We start from the raw sequence: 18,598 nt of genomic DNA on the forward strand, positions 1-18,598 counted from the left end.
TTTGCGACCTGGCAACACTGATCTGCATGTTTTCTTCTACAAGACCTCTTGTCTCGTGGATACCATAATACCAAAGGTATTGCCTAGGTTTGAGCTATTAGCTAAGAGTTGTTTGCAGTTGGTACTCTACTCTTCCATGCTCGCATCAGCCTCAACAACTCTACAGCGAGACTCCCGTGATCCAGATGATATGCGGCAGCTGACTGAGCTGTTTGGATGCTGCCCCGCGTGTCCGACACATGCAGTGGCAGATGGCCTGAAGGTTGACGGTCTAGAGTCCTGGCTGGAATTGGCTGCTTCTTCAGTAAAATATGCAGGTGTCGGCCATCTGCTTCTGGCAATGGAATTCCTAGGCTCGCCCTTGAATGGGCTTGGCACAGATCGACTAGGCCTAGGCGGGACTTGCAGCCCGTGGGATGCAGACGGATCAGCGCAAGACCTAATGGACAGTCCCCGTTTTATAGCAACCAAAGGTTATGTAGTACAATCATGCTGTTCGACGCAAGAGGAAATGTATGGACTGATATGGAATGTGCGGGTGCTAGGGAGATTTCAAAAGCGATCGCGGACAAAGGACGGGAGACTCCGGGTTACAACTTGCTGCAGTTGGATTCTGTGCCACAACAAGAGCCCTATCGTACACATCTATCGTTGGGAGTTCGTCACTGTTGCCAGAATCGAAGGCATATATCAGAGACTCATATTGATCAGTTGATAACAACAATGTATCAGTATTAATGTGACCAGGCGACAGCAGCTACATGCCGTACCCCAGGGGGAGCATACACGTGTTATGGGCTTATTCTGGTTCCTGTGGCAATGGGCAATTGGCAATGAGGGAGGGGTGGATGTTGATGTCTTTTGCCCAGGTCGGAACGTTGCGTCAACACAGGCCAGCCGACTGTCCATATTGGGCTGCCAGGCTACGCTTAGGGTATCCACCCGCTGACTTTGCCCGAGCTTGCCCTTCGTCAGCCACCAAAAAGGGACGACGGACATTTCAGAAAGGCAAGATCTGCTTTGTCCAAGAATTAGGTGCAGCATGCAAGCGTATCCCGTAAGCATGCTGGTCAAAGAAACATTTTGACAGGATTGGAAAACATGCTGCGAATGCAATTACTGACCTACAGAGGTATCGAATGTAGACGCGACATACTGCTAGAAAATGTTTATGTCCTACCTGGCCAAATGTTTGTGGTAGCATCGTCACCTACAGAGGGGGGGCTTAATCTGGCAGACAGCCTCCCTGGGTGCTTTGGAGAAGAGCGCTGGCGGACTTGTCAACCCCGCCAAATCGAGCAGCAATTGATTAAAACAATGACAGGGGCTCCACTGCCCACGACCGCCTGCCGCTGCCCAATGGTAGGGGTGATTTGCCTTGAAGCCCGTTGCCGTTGCGACCCCTGGTGCTAAGAAACTGCCATCCCACAATTGACCGTGACACTATTGCTTTGTCGTTGCAAGTTCTTGATCTGGCCGGCCGCCAAACAAATAAGTCCAGAGTACATCATCCTAAACTTCACCACCTTTTGCGCCTTGCTGATGCTTCTCCTGCCCAAGCACACAGCTTTTTTCCGACTCGGCCTTCGCTAGAGCCCCCAGCTAATACCAGAACCCCCGAGCTTTCTGACGACCGGCGCGCACTTTGATAACCTAGAATTTCTTCGTAAGAGCGCAACCACCTCTGCTGCCGCGCAACCCAACCCCAACAAGAACAAGCTCGATTTTGCGACGCACCCAGAAAGTCTTCACGGCAACCAGGTTTCGAACTTTTCGGGTTTATACATAAAGAACAATACGGTATGTCTCTCGCTTGCTTTCCTTATGCACATCCAGCCTCCTGAGGCGGGGAACGACGCACGCCCAGAAGAAACACCAAGTGGAAAGGCGGTGGAAGAAAGACCCGTAAAAGGAAAGCACCACATCGCCCAGCTCAGCTCGCAAGTCGCGCCTGCCGATGCGGCTGCTGTCGCGACTGCTGCTTCCACCGCTGCACCAACCTCCTGTCTCCAGCCTCGTTTGCTTGCATCCGTCTCTTCGTCTCTTGATGTCGTCCCAGACCCGGATGCGAGTGTTTCCAACCATCACATGCCCCCTTCTCTGCCTCTGAGACCTTGATGTTGCGGTATCCCACTCCACGTCGCTCGCAGAGAAGCAAAGCTGCCTATGGCTTTCGCTATGCTTGAGCATCCTGCTGCCGTCCTGCCTTGCTACCAAAATGCCTTTTGATCATTTTAGGGGATCGTCATTGCATAAGCTGATACACAAAGTAACAGACTCCGTATCGTCGCCTTCTTCCAAGTCCACACACAAAGCCCACAGCACCAAGTCGTCCAGGGACTTCACCTCCTTATTTAAGAGCAACAAGAAACAGCAGGAACCACACTCTCCTCCTCCCACCCCCTCGTCCAACAGACGCGGTGCTACAACTCCAGGATCACTTAGACGACGACCACCCGTACGATTTCCCGATACCCCACCTAACGAGATGGCGGAGGGAGAGCCAGATTACAGCTCTCTGCCGCTGACGGACCGATGGGTCCATAAGGTATGGAAGGTCCGAAAGGAGGCCTATGAAGAGGCCGCCAAGGCCTTCGAGATCACCCCCGACGAGCACGACCCGGCGTTCAGACCCTTCAACCAAGATCCCAGTCTCTGGAAGGGTGCAGTAGCGGACTCCAACGTGGCCGCCCAGACAGACGGTACTGCCGCGTACTGCGCGTTCCTCAAATTCGGTGGCAAAGAAAACTGCGTACGGTCCAGGGGCCACACAGTCACGCCTATTTGCGAAAAGGGTCTTGTTTCTACAAGGCCTGCCACAAAAGCATCATCTATGGAAGCTTTGCTGCTACTTATCGAGATGGATGTATCGGCGCCTGTCATAGAAGATATCCTACCTGCAGTGTCAGCCAAACAACCTAAAGTCATTGCCGCCGCCCTGAACGCTCTCACCACTATATATCACAACTATGGCTGCAAGGTGGTAGATCCTAAACCGGTGCTTAAGGTCCTGCCCAAGGCCTTCGGCCATGCAGACAAGAATGTGCGAGCCGAAGCTACCAATCTCGCCGTCGAGTTCTACCGATGGCTCCGAGAGGCGATGAAGCCCATGTTCTGGGGCGATCTCAAGTCCACCCAGCAAACCGATCTCGAGGCTCAATTCGAGAAGATCAAGGCGGAGGGCCCCGCCAAACAAGAACGGCTTCTGCGATCCCAACAAGAAGCACTGGCTCGGGCACCACCGCCCGGTGCTGGAGGCGATGACGAGTACGGTGAAGAGGATGGGGCGGATGAACCTGCGGAAGTGGATGCCTTCGATCTAGCCGAGCCGCAGGACGTGCTTTCAAAAATGCCAGCGAATTTCCATGACAACCTAGCCTCGTCGAAATGGAAGGAACGCAAAGAGGCCCTCGAGGCTCTGTATGCCATCATCAACGTACCTCGCATCAAGGATGGTCACTATGACGAGATCAACCGTGGCTTAGCCAAGTCCATGAAGGACGCCAACATTGCCGTCGTGGTTCAAGCGGCACAGTGTATCGAAGCGCTTGCCAAGGGTTTACGCAAAGCATATGCCAAGTACCGATCCATTGTCCAGGCACCCATCATGGAAAGGTTGAAGGAGAAGAAGGCAGCCGTAGCGGACGCCCTCGGAGCTGCACTCGACCAGGTTTTCTTGGCAACAAGTTTCTCGGAGTGTTTCGAGGATATTCAGGCATTCCTCGTCCACAAGAACCCCCAGGTCAAGGAGGGTACTTTGAAGTTCCTCGTGCGGTGTCTCCGTACCACGCGCGATGTCCCGAGCAAACAAGAGATCACAGCCTTGGTGGAATCAGCAAAGAAGCTGTTGGCGGAGGGAAGTGAGGGTTTGCGATCTGGTGGTGCCGAGATCTTGGGAACTATCATGAAGATTGTCGGCGAACGCGCTATGAACCCGCATCTCGAGGGCCTGGACGATATTCGCAAGACCAAAATCAAGGAGTACTTTGAGACGGCCGAAGTCAAAGCCAAGGAGAAGCCCAAGCCCAAACCAGCTGCGCCTGCCGCTCGCGCCCCGCCTGCCGGGGCAAAGAAGATGGTCAAGAAGGGAACAGCTGGTGTCAAGAAGCCCGCTCCTGCCGCAGCGCCGCTTGCTGCGCAGCCGACGCCGAAAGCTGCGCCAGCAGCGGGTAAACTTGGCGTGCCAAAGCCATCTGGAATATCAGGACTCAAAGGTCCTCAAAAACGCATTGGCGCTCCATCTGGCATGGCCTCGCCGCGAAGGGTCGCTGCCCCACCACCGCCGGAGGAATACTACGAAGAGGAGGAGGAAGAGGAAGTTCTGCCTGCTTCTCCCCCGCCCCGCCCTCGCGTAGGTGTCGGTCGGGGTGGCCTAGCAGGACGCTCATTAGCAAAGCCTGCTGCCCCAGTTGCGGCAGCTCCGGCCCCCGTTTCGCCCGAGCCTTCAAGTGGACTCACAGCTATGGAACGCGCCGAACTAGAGGAGATCCGCGCAGCCAACTACCGTCTACTCAAGCAGGCAGATGATATGCGTCACGAGAGGTCCAAGATGAACTCGGAAATCCAGGAGCTCAAGAACCAAAATGCCCAACTCATCGAAGATCACACGAGAGATGTTCTGAGCATCAAGGCCAAGGAGACGCAACTTGTGCGTGCCAGAAGCGACGCCGAGGCTGCCGAGCAGACCAACGAGCGACTACGACGAGAACTCGAACGGCTCAAGCGTGCCCTCAGTAAGGCTGAGGCGCTCCAGTCGAGAGGTGGCAACGGCAGCCCAGCACTCGGCAGCCCGACCAACGATGAAGCAGATAACTACCATGACGGTCTCAACCATGCAGGCGGCCAATCGAACCGGATGAGCTTCGCCAGCAATCAGTCCGAAGACAAGGAGAACGGCGACGCTCCACATCAGCGTGCTCGAAGCAAGATGATGAGCCCTGAGTTGCGAGTGGGGAGCGGCTCGAGCGGCCGCGCCAGTCCCGCGCGAGGCTTCCGGAGCGCGAGCCCAGCGCAAGGTTTCAGGAGCACGCCTATGGATGATCATCCCAGGAGCAGCTCCAGGGGACCGCCTGCTGGTGCGAACCCGGCGGGCGCTGGAGCCGGTGGTAACGGCAACGGTAACGGTGTCGAAAGCTGGAAACGCGCAGCCGAAGTCACGAGTCAGCTCAAAGCCAGAATTGAGCAGATGAAGGTAAGATACACGTCCATGCATAAGACAATTCACATTTACTAACACGACACGTAGGCGAGGCAAGGCTTCAATCGACCTTAGGACATCGACCAGCTGCGGGCTCGCCATATCAGACATGTGAGCGTTGCTGAGGTCCCGCCGCCTTATTCCGACTTGAGCAGCAAAGTTGCTGGCAGAGTCGGGGCAGGCAAAGATGCGTGAGGCCCAGGCTCCGCATCAGCCAGTAGTAGTTGTCATGCTATTCTTGTCTGTATTCAACTTATAATTATGATGGAAGGGAACGAAGGGCCAGGCAAGGGATTGGATGGCAGGACATGAAAAAAAGCGAGTATCTAGCTTTGTTGAGTGCATTTCTACGGCGTCTGATGCATACCCCTTTCTTTTTGCAGTTATATTTCATTGAGAGTGGGAAAGAAGAGAGAAGAAGAAGGTCTAGAGAGGTTGCGGAAACTCTGGGTCTGGACGACTGGGCCTAGACAGCGATTTCTGCGAATACGTATGAAAGTTTAACTCCTATGTTCTTGTCTGGTGATATTTGATGCTGTTCTGTTATTCTAGTCGCTCTGTCTGTTTCTTGTTGACTTGGGGTAAGTTGCTCTAGTGCCTGCTGCAAACATGCCCGTGTCTTAGGACTGCCAGCCAGTATGTGTATGCTTGTGCAGCTATCAAGGTCATTCACATCATAAAGCAGATTGGCGATGAGGATTAAGAGGTCCGGACATTCTATTTGATTTATTCGAGACCATGTGACGTGCCGTACGTAGTATCCATCTCATCGCCGTTCAATTGTGGCCGGTCAGAGTCAACCTCCTAACCACTCCGCACACTTACTTCTACAGACCGCGAACTCGTCTGGCTAGTTGGCCAATCGCCTGGCTTCCTGGGACAGAAAAGTCTAGACAGGTAGGTAGGGGAAAAAAAAAAAAAAAAAAGATTGGTGGCCAAGGGAAGGAGTTGAGCACACCTGCCTTTCGAGTATGGTGGTAAGACTTAGGAGTACCTAAGAAAGCACCATGGGGATGTGAACCACATGCTTGACCACTTGACCACCGTTGGGAGAACAAGCAGTTATTACGGATTATGAGCCTACCCTCTCTCCCCCTCTCCTTTCCTCTCTAGGCAGGCTGCATTCAATCGCTGGTGTCCCCCACCCTACCTATCGATGAACCTGCTGCCACTTACAGCGAGGTCACTGCCGTATCACATGTTGATTGACAGCGGCGCTCGAGTTAGTCTCTCGAGACTCTTTGGGTTCTGTGCGAGAAAGGTCTTGGATCACGCGCCGGTTCGCATCGGGGGAGGAACTCAAGCCACCTCGCGTACGTACCTATTATCCCCAAGCGTCCAGGTTGCAATGCTCTCATAACACGCGATCGCCTGCGTGTAGGCATGCGGCCGTGACCCAGGCTCCGTAAGGGTCCACGGCTGTGCTAGTAACTGTATGGCCTCGGCCGGGTTGAAGTGCACACTCGAGGAAGCCGGTCCGTCGACGACGCCAGCCCGTCGTCCCCCGGCGCTGGTCCGAAGCTGCTCTCACGCCGCGCACATATGCATTTGGTCACGTCGTCGCAAGTCACTGACAAACATTCTCCATCGGGCGGAACAATGTGACTATGCGGTCTGCGCCGGATGCTGCGCCTGTTCGTTTGGGGGAAAGGCTCGGTCGGCAACAAAGGGACACCCGACGCCGGCGCCCGGGCTGAAGACGCCACTGCGGCTTCCGCTTCGCCCGGGACTGAGAGGTTAGGCGGGATGTGGGATCCGAGAGGAGTTTTCCTCGCGAGAGCCGCGATATCGGTGGGACTCAGGGCTTGGCGATCCCTAGACTCCGGGAGTACCCAGGTCTTCAAGCTATATAAGTGCTTGTGTCTGATTTCAGTGTACGGAGGGAGGGCGCTCCGGGAGCCCATCCCTTTGTTCATCGCGCGTCCTCGAAGTGCATTCCTACTGTACGATTGCCTAGGAATGATACCACCAACGCAGCTTGATGCTCGTCTTGGAAAATGCTGGAGAACATATATATGTCACGAGTGACTTGGGGGGGGGTTATGCAAAATGCGCGGCTAGAGGTTGATGTTTCCCTGACAGTACCTGCCCTTCAATGCGATCATGTCAAGATTGGCAGACTCCCACCCGGTGAGTTCTCGGAGACTTTTACTCGGACTAGATTACAGGCTGGCTTACACCCAATCGACCCAGTGAGCCTGTAACTTGTCATATAATATGCCATAGAAAAGAAGAGCGCAACCCAATCCAAACTATATGACAGTGTAGCGACATCATTGCCTCTATCTCGGTGATCCGTTATTACGAGTAGTCGTGGAGATCGAGACATATGCGAACCGACAGCCGACAAACAGAATTCAAATCATCATTCACCATGGATTTCAACTTACCTCGTCGGAAATTTATTGTATCCAGAGGGCATACATACTCCTTCGTGTACATTGAGCGTACATGGGACGATAAACCGACGCTCCTGCTGCTGCATGGGTGGCCATCGCATATCGATGATTGGATCTTCCAGATCCGGCATTTCCAATCCAAGGGATACGGCGTAGTCGTGCCTGACATGCTTGGGTACGGAGGCAGCAGCCGCCCCTCAGAGACGAACGAATACCGACTCAAGCCCTTGAGCCAGGACCTCGCCGAGCTTCTCGATCACGTCGGGGTCCGGCAGGTCGTGGGCGTGGGCCACGACTGGGGCGCCAACATTCTTTCGCGCCTCGCAATCTACCACCCCGATCGTCTCCGGGCGGTCGCATTCCTCGGCATCGGCCCGTCGAGCCCCGGCACGGCGTTCGACCTGGACGCCATCAACGCGATGACGAAAGCGGCGACCGGCACGGAGATGCTGGGCTACATCTCCTACGTCGCGTGCGACGCGGCCTCGCAGCGAATTATGGAGCGACACGCGCAATCCGTCATGGATATCCTGTTCGCCGACGACCCGGCAACGTGGGAAGTCGACTTCCACCCGCTGCAAGGCTTCAAGAGCTTCGTCGAAGAGGGCCGCAGGCAGAAGGTAGGCAGCTGGTACCCTCCCGAGCTGCAGCGCCGGCACCTGGCAACGTTCGGTCGGGAGGGCGGATACCTGGGCCCCGCGCAGTACTACAAGATGCTGGACCGGAACCTGTCAGTGGGCGACGAGGCGGGGTTCGAGGGCGCGCGGCTCGCGATGCCGGCGCTGCTCGTCGTGCCGGAAGAGCCGGCGTCGTCGAGGGAGATGCACGTCCAGATGCTGCGGGCGTGGGCGCCGGGGTTGGAGGTCGTGACGGTGGACTCGGGGCACTGGGTGCACTTGGAACGGAGGGAGGCGGCAAGTGCGGCGGTCGAGGCCTTTGTCCGGGGTTGTCGGTCGGAGGCCGGCGATTCTGACTTGGGGTCGTGATGACGCCGCGATACCTTCATAACACAACACAGGTCGGCGACAAGCATGTAATCACTTATCTGACAGGTCCCAGGAGCTCTCGTATTGATAAGATGGTTTTTCATTTATTTAATATTGGTGATACTCTTTGCTCATTTGGAAGAAATCGAAAACATTTTTTAAACATAAGCCAAGAGGTTTTCTCGACCCCTCTCGACGAGATAAACACGCTTAAGCTATTCCCATGCAAAGCAGAGGCGGTTTGGCCGAGTGGTTCGTGGCCCGTGTTCCCCATCTTATCGATAAGTATACTAACATCATTGCAGGTCTAAGGCGATGGTTTTAAGACGTGAAGTTTACCACCATTTCGGAAACGAGCGTGGGTTCGAACCCCACAACCGTCAATAGTTCAATTTTTTTTTTCGTTTTATACGCATATGCTACCTTGTAATTGCTAAAATATGCGATAATATGACTGTTTTCGACCCCCTACGTTTTCTCTAGGAGACTGGAACTATTTGATGCTTTCGATGCTCCTATTTCTGGCGCTCTCGAAATGCTGGAATGTGGCGGTTTCGGGCGCCATCCCTTGCCATCAGTCAGCTCAATCGGACCCGTGTCCGGGACCCCCGAGACCAAGCAGAACAAAGAGAAAACCATACACTTGCGCCCCAGATCCTGTTCAAACTGGTCCGGGCCATGCGGAAACGCACGGGTTAAAGAAGTCGACGTTGTCGCGAGTTCTGTGAGATACTCTCGGGACCGCCACCCAGTCCTAGCAGTTGACAACGCCGCTGGTGTCACTTGATAGTCTTGACTTCATGGAGCCGTCTCGATAGCCGACCGTTTCAACCGCGACTGAATGTGAGGCCTATGCTATGTTCATATAGTGGAAGCCGCTTCTATCCAAGGCCACGCCCATCAGGAACTCCATCGCCTCCAAATCGTAGTCGTGAGCTTCCAGTTCGGCTTAAGACCACCGAAATCGGTATTGTCGCACCATCCGAAACTAACGTAGCTCGCTCTGGTATTGTTACGAGTGCTTGGGCGGCCAGCCTGACCCGTGGATCTGCTTGAGGAAAAGCAACGAACAGAGAACAGATTTTGGCATTATGTGGCGAACTCGGATGCGAACCGCCCCCGTCAGCCGCCGGGTAATCAACCCCACCGCTTCTGCCTAAAACAGATATGTCGCCTTCAACGCCATCAGGACTGACTTTCTCTTGGCCTCCAACCCGGTACGCTCTGAATGCCTCCGTTACAGGAGGACGGTCTGATTTGCGTCAGTGATACTGTCCACAAACAGCCGAGACTGTCGCAGCATTATACCACGACCAACCGCAACGCAGGTATGGGCCCCTCTCGAGGCATACTTGATATCCTTGGAATCTTTAAGAGCAGATAACCCCAAACCCATCCACGCAAGATGAATATTGACCTGGACCCAGTCTCAGGCTCGGACTCGGACCTAGGAGATACTCAATCTGACGAAGCTATGGACTCGGACGTTGGTTCAGCCCTGGACTCGAATGCCATGACACAACAGCCCTGCAAAGTGTCACTATGCAACGACTGCTCCAAGCTGAATCTCCGAAGTCCGATGCAATGGCTTGCCGAGCAAGCGGTCCTCGATAGGAAATTCCCCGGGGGCTGGCCGACCTGTGTTGCCAGAATGGGGTCCAAGTATCGGACCAGACCAACCAACGACTGCCCACTATGCATCATGCTTTTCGACTCGCGGGTTTCCGTCCATCAATCTTCCAAAGAGGACTGCTTATACATCCATCCGCTTCACGCCGTCGAATCGCGTCGCCATTCGGAAGGATTCGATGGCGGGTCTCGGCATACTGTTGTGGCTGGCCTGGCGATTGTGCCGGAGCTGTTCACGGTCAAGAAAGAGGTCTTTTACGGAACCGAGATTGACCACCAGATCCGGGCGAGCGGCTTCCCCACTGTGCAGAGGGCTGAGCACCGGCCCAGTTACGCGGCGACTTCGACGCCGAAGAAGACGGTGATGGCATATGACGAAATCAAGAAGTGCTTGAGGCGGTGCAGCAGGGGCCACGCTTCGTGTCATAAGAACCTGTTGTCACGGCAACCGACGCCATTGCTGCTTGTCGACTGCTGGAACCGTGTCATACAAACCAATCTCTTTACAGATGAGAAATATGTTGCACTTAGCTATGTCTGGGGGCAGGTACCGATACACCGGGCAGACGAAGGGCATCTTCCCTTGGTACTACCCCGAGCTATTCACGATGCCATCGAATTAACACAGGCCCTCGGTTATCGATACCTTTGGGTGGATCAGTTTTGCATTGATCAAGACAATGCGGCAGTAAAACATCAGCAGATTAAATCCATGGGTCGAATCTATGACGGAGCTGAGTTGACCATTGTAGCAGCTTGCGGGCAGGATGCCTCATATGGACTTCCGGGTGTGGCGCGTCACCCAAGACGGACAGCCTCATCATTCTTGCTGGATGATTGTATAGTCCAATCATATCGAAAGAACACTTCGGCGGCAGTGGAATACTGCCTGTGGAACCGTCGCGGGTGGACGTTTCAAGAAGCATATCTTTCTCGCCGGTTACTGTTCGTTGGTGAAGACCAATACGTGTTCCAGTGCAGAGGGGGGCTTCATGCCGAAGGCAACCCCGGGACGTGGGATAAAGAGGTCATGAAAGGGCAGATCATCCCAAACGGGACATTCCGCTTCGACACTGCGCCCGTCCCAGATTACAGCATGGGTCGCCACAGGATCAACGGTAGCTTCTGGATGAATTATGCTACCATGGTGAGAAAGTACTGGGCGAGGAACCTGCGGTTTGACACAGATGCTGTCCTTGCCTGCACCGCTGGTCTGGAGTATCTCAAAGTGCAGTGGGCGAAGGGTCTATGGAAAGCATCTCCTAGTGACCGCTCGAGCCTTGCATTCGTTCATGGCCTACCGACAATAGTGCCGCAGTCAAAAGGGAGTCGGCACCTATCCCAAGAACTACAGATGTGGGCAGATTGCTTGCTGTTTCACTTTGACCTCGTCGAAGTGCGTCGCCGGAACTGCTTCCCCTCCTGGTCTTGGGCTGGCTACGCCGCCCTGAATCACCAGTACACGACCAAGGCCTCTTTCCAGATCCCGTATAGTTATACCCGGGGCCAATTCGAACCAGCGATCGAAGATGTTCCCCTGGCTTTTTCGTCTCGAAAGCACGCGACTAATCCTGACGATGCCCCCTCAGCTCATCGCATGGCCGAGGACCCTGAATCACTGGAAGCGGCTGACGTACTGTTCTTGAAGGCGCATACCGTGCCTCCTGAGCTATTCCGCTTTCACGAGGACAACTCGACGCCGGCGGCGGGAGGTCGAGGATCCCCAGCCAAGATGGATTTCGGCGTGCTCACATCCGAATTCTTCATCGACTGCTCCGTTCGGAGACTACCCGTTAAAGTCCTCTGGGAGAAAGTTGCCTGTGGGGATTTCGATATAGCCATCATATCAGCCCGTGGACGTCCTGGATACAGAGATCCCTCGGAGGGAAGATGGCTTTCGGAACCGAATTGGAAGGCGCAGTGCCTAATCCTCGAAGAGCTTGATGGTGAGTACCATCAACGGGTGGGCTATGCCGTGGTTGGAGGGAGGCTACCAAGGGACGACATGCGGGCTACAAGCAGCAAGCAGGCGTTCGGAGAGAGCTGCGTGCTGCGGACTTGGCAGTTGAAGTGATTCAGTGTCGAGACGTCGAGGATATTTACGAAGCTTCCTCTTTACAAGCCTGCTTTTTCGCTTACCATTTAATCCCATATTTTGAGGTTCAGTAGGTCGATTGATGCCAGTATCGAGAGATATTAGATAGCCCCCTTTATGCCAGTGCTTTGCTCTGTTTTAAGTTATTTGTTTCTGTTGTTCTGTCCGTACCTGCGGCTGTCATTTGATCATGTTATTTGATCAAAAAATAAAATAAAAATAAAAAAATAAGTTTGATCGGCTGCGGCAAACAGCCGACAAATTATTTTGCCTCGGGTGTTTAGACACTACTATGACACACATATACGTATACATACAACCGCATCACCGGCTGATTAATTCTCTGTGTTGTGGATATGCCTATATATGGACTGCAGCGAGAATGTCCCTAAATTGCAGATTGATTAGTATATGTATTTTAATCGGCCGGTTTCGAGTTCTGAGCCGGAACCAAGTCACGATGTTCTTACAGATGTTGATTAACAATTCTGAAGCCTATATCTTGGAAGTGCCTTACTTGCAAATCAAGTAGTCCAACCACGATGGCCGGTATTCAGCTAGCTTACAGCACACTTTTACTGCTTCTTTCGTGGATATATGCATGTATATATACAGTTTATTCTCAAAGATAACACCTTCGGTATGCTGGTATATGTTTCCCGAGCGGAAGATTCGATCATGCACATGCATGTAGAGCCTCTGAACCGATCTGGCATCAAGACAGAAGAAGCAAAAGAAAAAGGAAATGCTGCATAATAGTCCAGGCAAGATTACGCGGTCACCAATACTGCCAACCGATCTACCCAAGTGGAGTGGAGCCGCAACGCGGCCCCCCCGAGAACGGACAACTCGCCCCGAAGGATGGGCAACAACCAGTGACTTTTCCTTCTTCTAGTGATGAGCATTGCCTTGTACCTCCCACGGTTTTGGTTGTTCCAACAACGGGTTTCGGATATGGCAGGAAAACTAGCGTGCTCTTGTGTCTATTTGCTTTTGCCAAGTTTCAGGCGCTGGTCTCGTTCGAAACTGTCCACTGGCAGACTGGAGGAGATGGTTACGCACAGTCATGCGAGACAAGGCAGAAAAGAAACTGTTGATCGTGATGACTACCTGAAGTTACCCTCCAGTCACCTCCTTTGGAGCTGTTCAGTTTGTTGTCCTCTCACAGTGAGCGCAATAGTTCTCCTTTGGTTGGTCTATCCTATAAGCGAAGGCACTCCGGATTCCGTAAAGGGATAGAGCGCTTGCATGAAACACATCAGGTATATGGCGTAGACGTGCGTCTCCCAAGACCTCCTACTGCCTGTAATTGAGCGGGCGAATCCAAAGCCTCGCTCGGACCCGACCTCTAAGGGAAGCCCATGTGCTCGAGCTCGTATGGGATTTGTATCTGCATGCCTGCCATATTAGGTAGGTGGATAACGGTAGGCATCACCGAAAAGGCAAAGTTGCGTGAAATCTTGCATAGAATGCGATTATGGCCCCATTCTGAGTACAACCCGGGCATCTTGGGTCCGTCCAGGAGGGCAGGTGCATGTCCAATGTTGAAGAGATGCAGCCAGATCTATCATTGAGCGGAATCTGCCACCCCCAGACCGCATATCGACGGATATCAAGATAATGTCGTTAAGTGTCTTACGCGATAGGAAAATCTCCGCAAGTAAGATCTACCAGAAAGAGGATTCGTTCGTTACCGGACATGTGGGTGGGTGATCCTGTCGAGTCTCCCATTGACCAGTCTGGGCGACTATGCTCAGAAGGGCCGGTTACAACACCATCTCAGATGTAACGCACCGGTGCATATCTCTCCAAGAACTTGCCCAAGTATGTGGTTATCGTGCATGTATAACAAGCACAGCATGGAAGCTATGCATGCACAATGTGTGATGCGGATGCACTCTTGTCATGTGCAACGGGGTTGCTCACCCGCAAGGGGCATCTTCCGCCGAGCGACCCCTGCTCGTTTCAGAGGGTCTTCTGGCGGGGTTTCCCTTCGGCTGTCAGATTTTCGAAACCCTAGACCTGGATTCCTTCGTGTTCAAGTCGAGCCGAGAGAAGTGCAAGACTAGTTCGTCCACCGGCGAGCAACGGACGGTAAGCCGGAGAGATGATTGATCAGAATCATGGAGGCTGATGGCAATCTCGTTTGAGGTGTGCCGGAAGAACATCAAAGCCCGCTGAAATATTGGAGTGAACGCAGGAAAATGGGGACGGTATCAGATAACAGAATCGAGGCAACAGCAGCAGCAGCAAGATTGGGGTTGCACTGAAGCGGTCGTCGTTGCGGTAGATGCGGTGAATGGCTATTGCGACCACAGGACCATCTGCGCCTGCGAGAAGAGAGGCAGCCGAGGAACCGAGTGCGTCGTTGCTGCATGCCAAGTCCTTGGAGAAAGCGAACTTCCTCAAGAGGACAGAAGGGCCGTCGATGGCGGGCTATGCACCCCGGTTGGATGCCCCAACAGGATTTTGCATCAAATCAGATTGTTGGGTGATGAGGGAGAAGAGGAAAAAGGCGCACCGTTTTGGATGTCTGCTGTTTCCTGCATCAGTGTGCGTCGCAGCGTGCCGTCGTCGGTTTGTTCCTGACCTTGCGACTTGGCATCTCGTGGGCTTAGACGATCGTCTCGTCTGATGTCTGAAATTGCGTGCGTACCCGCTGTCCACCGCCCGCTGCCGGCCTCGCAGGCAGCGCCCCAGTCGCCCGTCCCAGTGCGCCTAAGTACTAAGTAGGTACTTTCAGTAAGTAACTGCAAGACAGTGGACTTTCAGCCCTGGACTGCAAGTATTGCATATGGCGAAGCTTCCAGGGGGAGAACGACGTCAACGGGGTTGAACGGGCCACTGGATTGCGGCAGATACGGGGTAACCCGCCCTGCTTGCAGTCACACCTGTTACTGGTGGCGCATCCTGATGTTCGTCATTCCCAAAGACGACATGCAAATGTTGGAATTGGTATTCTTCAATTGGCGGAGTTTTTTTCCGAGGTGAGAGGGTGCCCTGGCCCCTCTACTCACCTGACTTCAACTGCTAGGTTAGATTGGTACAGGTGAATAGCCTGCTAGAGCCTAGAGGGTGAGGGCCGCCTAATGGGCCTACCTACCCGTAAGCCCGGCTTCTACATCCCCGCACCTGGATCCCCCACGAGGTCCCATTGTCCAATGGCAGCCTCGACTCGCCCTCCCAGCACGAAATCCAAGTCCGGGCCTTTTGGCACGCCGAGACCAGGGGCATGGCAGCACCAGGTTCTAGGCCACCCTCGCCGCCGTCTTGGATTCAAGGCCCTTGGAACAGTCTGTGTGCTAAATTGCATCTGCAACGACTGCAATGTGGCTGAATGAGGGCACCATATGCTCTCCCGAATCAGAATGCCGCCATGCCGCGTTCTGGCCGCATTGGGACATCTCGTCCGGCATCTGCCATCCTCTCTCCAAGTCTTGCCTCTCCCCCAGCCATCCCAAACCTCATGCGCCGGGCCAGAGAGAGCGACGTATGTGTCGGGGATGGTACATCTGATCACAACTTGTGCACTGCTATCGCGTCCCGAAGTCGGCTATCGCGGGCTGAACTACTTGCGACATCCCAATGGCAGGCAGAGACGATACCGAAGATGACAGACGGATGTCGCTCGTTGCTTGCTCTTGTGCCTGAGCGGCACGTTGCCGCACTCACGTCACCCCACCGATTAAGCTTGCTTCTTAGCTGCTACCGACATTGTTTAGAGATGTGGCTCTCTAGAGGGGGGATGGGAACTCCTCACTTGTCAGCATGCAACGCTTGTCTACTCCTGGCAGCCATGAGACCCAATGGCAGCCACAGGTGGGCCCGAGTTGCACCATGGATCTATTCAGGAACTACGACCGATGCATCTCAGATCATCCAATACCCGGTATCTCTATCTCTCGCACTCACCCTCTCTTCTACGCCAAGGATCCCTCGAGTCCCAGCATCGCGCAATGCTTCCCTACCTACGCTGCCCTAGGTCGCCACGATGTGTCGTCCGCTGGCGCTCGAGCGGGCAGTATGTATAGCCGATCCCCTCCTCCCTAGGTCACCCTATTTTAGGCAACACTTGGGTCTCCTCTTTGCCTATACCGGAACTTCAAATATACCTACCTCTGAAACTTCTCAAAGAGCTCCCTTCCGTGCGCGCCGTAGGCATACGGGGCAGGTCCCGATGCTAGGCATTAATCAATTGCCAGCCGGCGCCGAGGGCGCCGCGGCCATCTCCCTAATCTATGCTGCGATCAGTTGGACATGCAGTGCGTTGTTCATAATGGTGGCCCGCGTCTACCGCGAGGGTCTCTCCTGTGAGTCGACGATCGCCAATGGGGTTTGCTCTAAGGGAATGGTGGAATACTGACCGTGGCCATCTACTTAGACCTTTCCATCCTGTCTTTCTTCACCTTGTTCAGCACGACTGCGTCCATCGTACAACAAGCCCACGACATAACATGGTACAGGGACATTATGATAGCCCAGTTCGAGCACAAGAAGGACATCCCCGACAGTCCGGAAAACGCCATTGCCAATGGATCTATTGGACTCGACCTTGCCCTGTACTACCTTCGTACGTATGCATAAACGGCAGGCCCCAAAACATCTAAAGGCTAACCCAATGCCACAGAGTATTACTCGTACAGTGTTGAGGCCATGCTTGTCATGTTTTGGTAGGTTCATCGACCCTCTGCCAATGGAATCGCCTTGAAGCATTCTGACTAGAGCTCTCAATCACAGGGCAGGAGAACTCATGCAAACGGTATATGGGCTCTCGGCAAAGCGCCGATTGAGACCCCTGCTGCGCCGCATCAACACTGTCGGCAAGTGGATAGCCATCATGTTCCCGATGGTGACTATCCTCCTCCTGCGGCTCCCGGCGCTGCAGGCGTACTTCCTGGTATTCATCCTGGTTGCCGACCTTCCATGTGAGTAGCATACGGATTATCATATGTGTTACAATGCACTGACCGCTTGCGCAGTGATGATCAGTCTCGCTATTGGCAGTGGGACCGTAGTTGCGATCTTGGCGAGGTATATCAATTCGCGCAAGAGCATCACCAACTGGACTCCCCAGCAGGGTACAGGCAACACAAACCAAAGTGGCACGACCAACACGACCAACACGATGTCATCGAGTCAGGGCAAGACCCCCACGCGACAGGGCTTGTATGATCGTTGGCTGATGGTTCGATTCACATGTGCTTTTGTTGTTCTCGCGTGAGTGCCACTACCTGAGAAGCGGCACTTGTAATGTGCCCCCACGCAAGATCGATTGGGCTGACCAGATCGTAGGGTGTTTGAGGTAACCAACACGCTGTTCCAGGTTCAGTCGGTCCTGAATACCAAGAAGGACACGGCGTCGATCGTGCCTGACTTGTCTGTCGAGCGCGCAAGGTTGACTTTTTATCTTTTCATTCCTGGTAATACCCCGGGGATATTCGTCTTTCTAGTATTTGGCACGACCGCCGGATGTAGGAAGGCCATGTACAACATTTTTGTGCCGCAGGGGTGTAGGACCAAAGGGGGAAGTAAGGGTGGGTGCATCCCTTGGTGGCCAAGGAGGAAGCGAGCAGTCCCAGTTGTAACTCACGCGGGCTCGGAGAGCGGACTCTTTGACCAACTGGACGGCACGAGGAGCTACACGACGCTCACAGGTAGAAGCGAGGCCATCAAAACCCCCGACCTCAACAAGCCACTGCCTGTGGTGGCCATGTCGAGGTACAACAGGTCATTCTGGGGAGAGCGCAACAGCCCCAGCCCCAGCCCCAGCCCCAGCCCCCAGTGGCAGCAGTACCGGGGAGGCCGGGTTCAGGGGGTAGAGGTGGAGGGCGAAGGTGGGATCCCGCTGCACCATATGCGGTCCCTAAATTCGGCACAAGAGGAGTACTACCAGCCCCAAGCCGAGCAGAGCGACGACTCCGGGCCGATGCTGCCGATCATGAGAGAACAAGGGAGTTATGTCGCGAGAGGAAGTCCAAGGCGGACACCACTGGGCAGTGGACGGGGAGTGCGAAGGCCAAGCATATCGATTGATTACGGCCGCCATTGAGTGAATGATACCCCATGTGTGCAAGATACCCAAGAGACGGAAGAGATAGAGAGCGAGAGAGTAACGGATGATGGAGGAAGCTGTAACTTGTCATGAGCTGCTCACCGCCTGAAGTAAATCATTCAAGTCATTTCCTACTAATACAACGTTTCTTTCATGTAACCGATATACATGATTACAAACCTCGGATGATTTTTGAGATCCCGAAAAGACAATCTCCCTTCAGTTATCTTGGAAAGACTT

General features: G+C 54.0%; 4 protein-coding genes across 4 annotated transcripts; all 4 read left to right on the top strand.

Moving 5' to 3' along the window:
• Window positions 1-2,488: 2,488 nt before the first annotated feature.
• On the top strand, window positions 2,489-5,233 carry PG986_010068 (spindle pole body; the record flags this gene model as incomplete). Its single annotated transcript, XM_066846290.1, has 1 exon — window positions 2,489-5,233. The coding sequence occupies one exon, from the start codon at window positions 2,489-2,491 to the stop codon at window positions 5,231-5,233; it is 2,745 nt and encodes a 914-aa protein (XP_066698688.1).
• A 2,338-nt stretch (window positions 5,234-7,571) lies between these two features.
• PG986_010069 (uncharacterized protein) lies at window positions 7,572-8,582 on the top strand (the record flags this gene model as incomplete). Its single annotated transcript, XM_066846291.1, has 1 exon — window positions 7,572-8,582. One exon carries the CDS (start codon window positions 7,572-7,574, stop codon window positions 8,580-8,582), a length of 1,011 nt encoding a protein of 336 aa, XP_066698689.1.
• Window positions 8,583-9,987: 1,405 nt separating this feature from the next.
• PG986_010070 (uncharacterized protein) lies at window positions 9,988-12,285 on the top strand (the record flags this gene model as incomplete). The annotated part of the gene is made up of 1 exon (XM_066846292.1): window positions 9,988-12,285. The coding sequence occupies one exon, from the start codon at window positions 9,988-9,990 to the stop codon at window positions 12,283-12,285; it is 2,298 nt and encodes a 765-aa protein (XP_066698690.1).
• A 4,198-nt stretch (window positions 12,286-16,483) lies between these two features.
• On the top strand, window positions 16,484-18,355 carry PG986_010071 (uncharacterized protein; the record flags this gene model as incomplete). The annotated part of the gene is made up of 6 exons (XM_066846293.1): window positions 16,484-16,616; window positions 16,688-16,876; window positions 16,934-16,976; window positions 17,044-17,231; window positions 17,286-17,523; window positions 17,599-18,355. 6 exons carry the CDS (start codon window positions 16,484-16,486, stop codon window positions 18,353-18,355), a joined length of 1,548 nt encoding a protein of 515 aa, XP_066698691.1.
• Window positions 18,356-18,598: the final 243 nt, after the last annotated feature.

This window comes from Apiospora aurea (genome assembly GCF_038362705.1).
Source record: "Apiospora aurea strain CBS 24483 chromosome Unknown utg000006l_segment0_segment0, whole genome shotgun sequence".
Taxonomy (NCBI): Eukaryota; Fungi; Ascomycota; class Sordariomycetes; order Amphisphaeriales; family Apiosporaceae; genus Apiospora; species Apiospora aurea.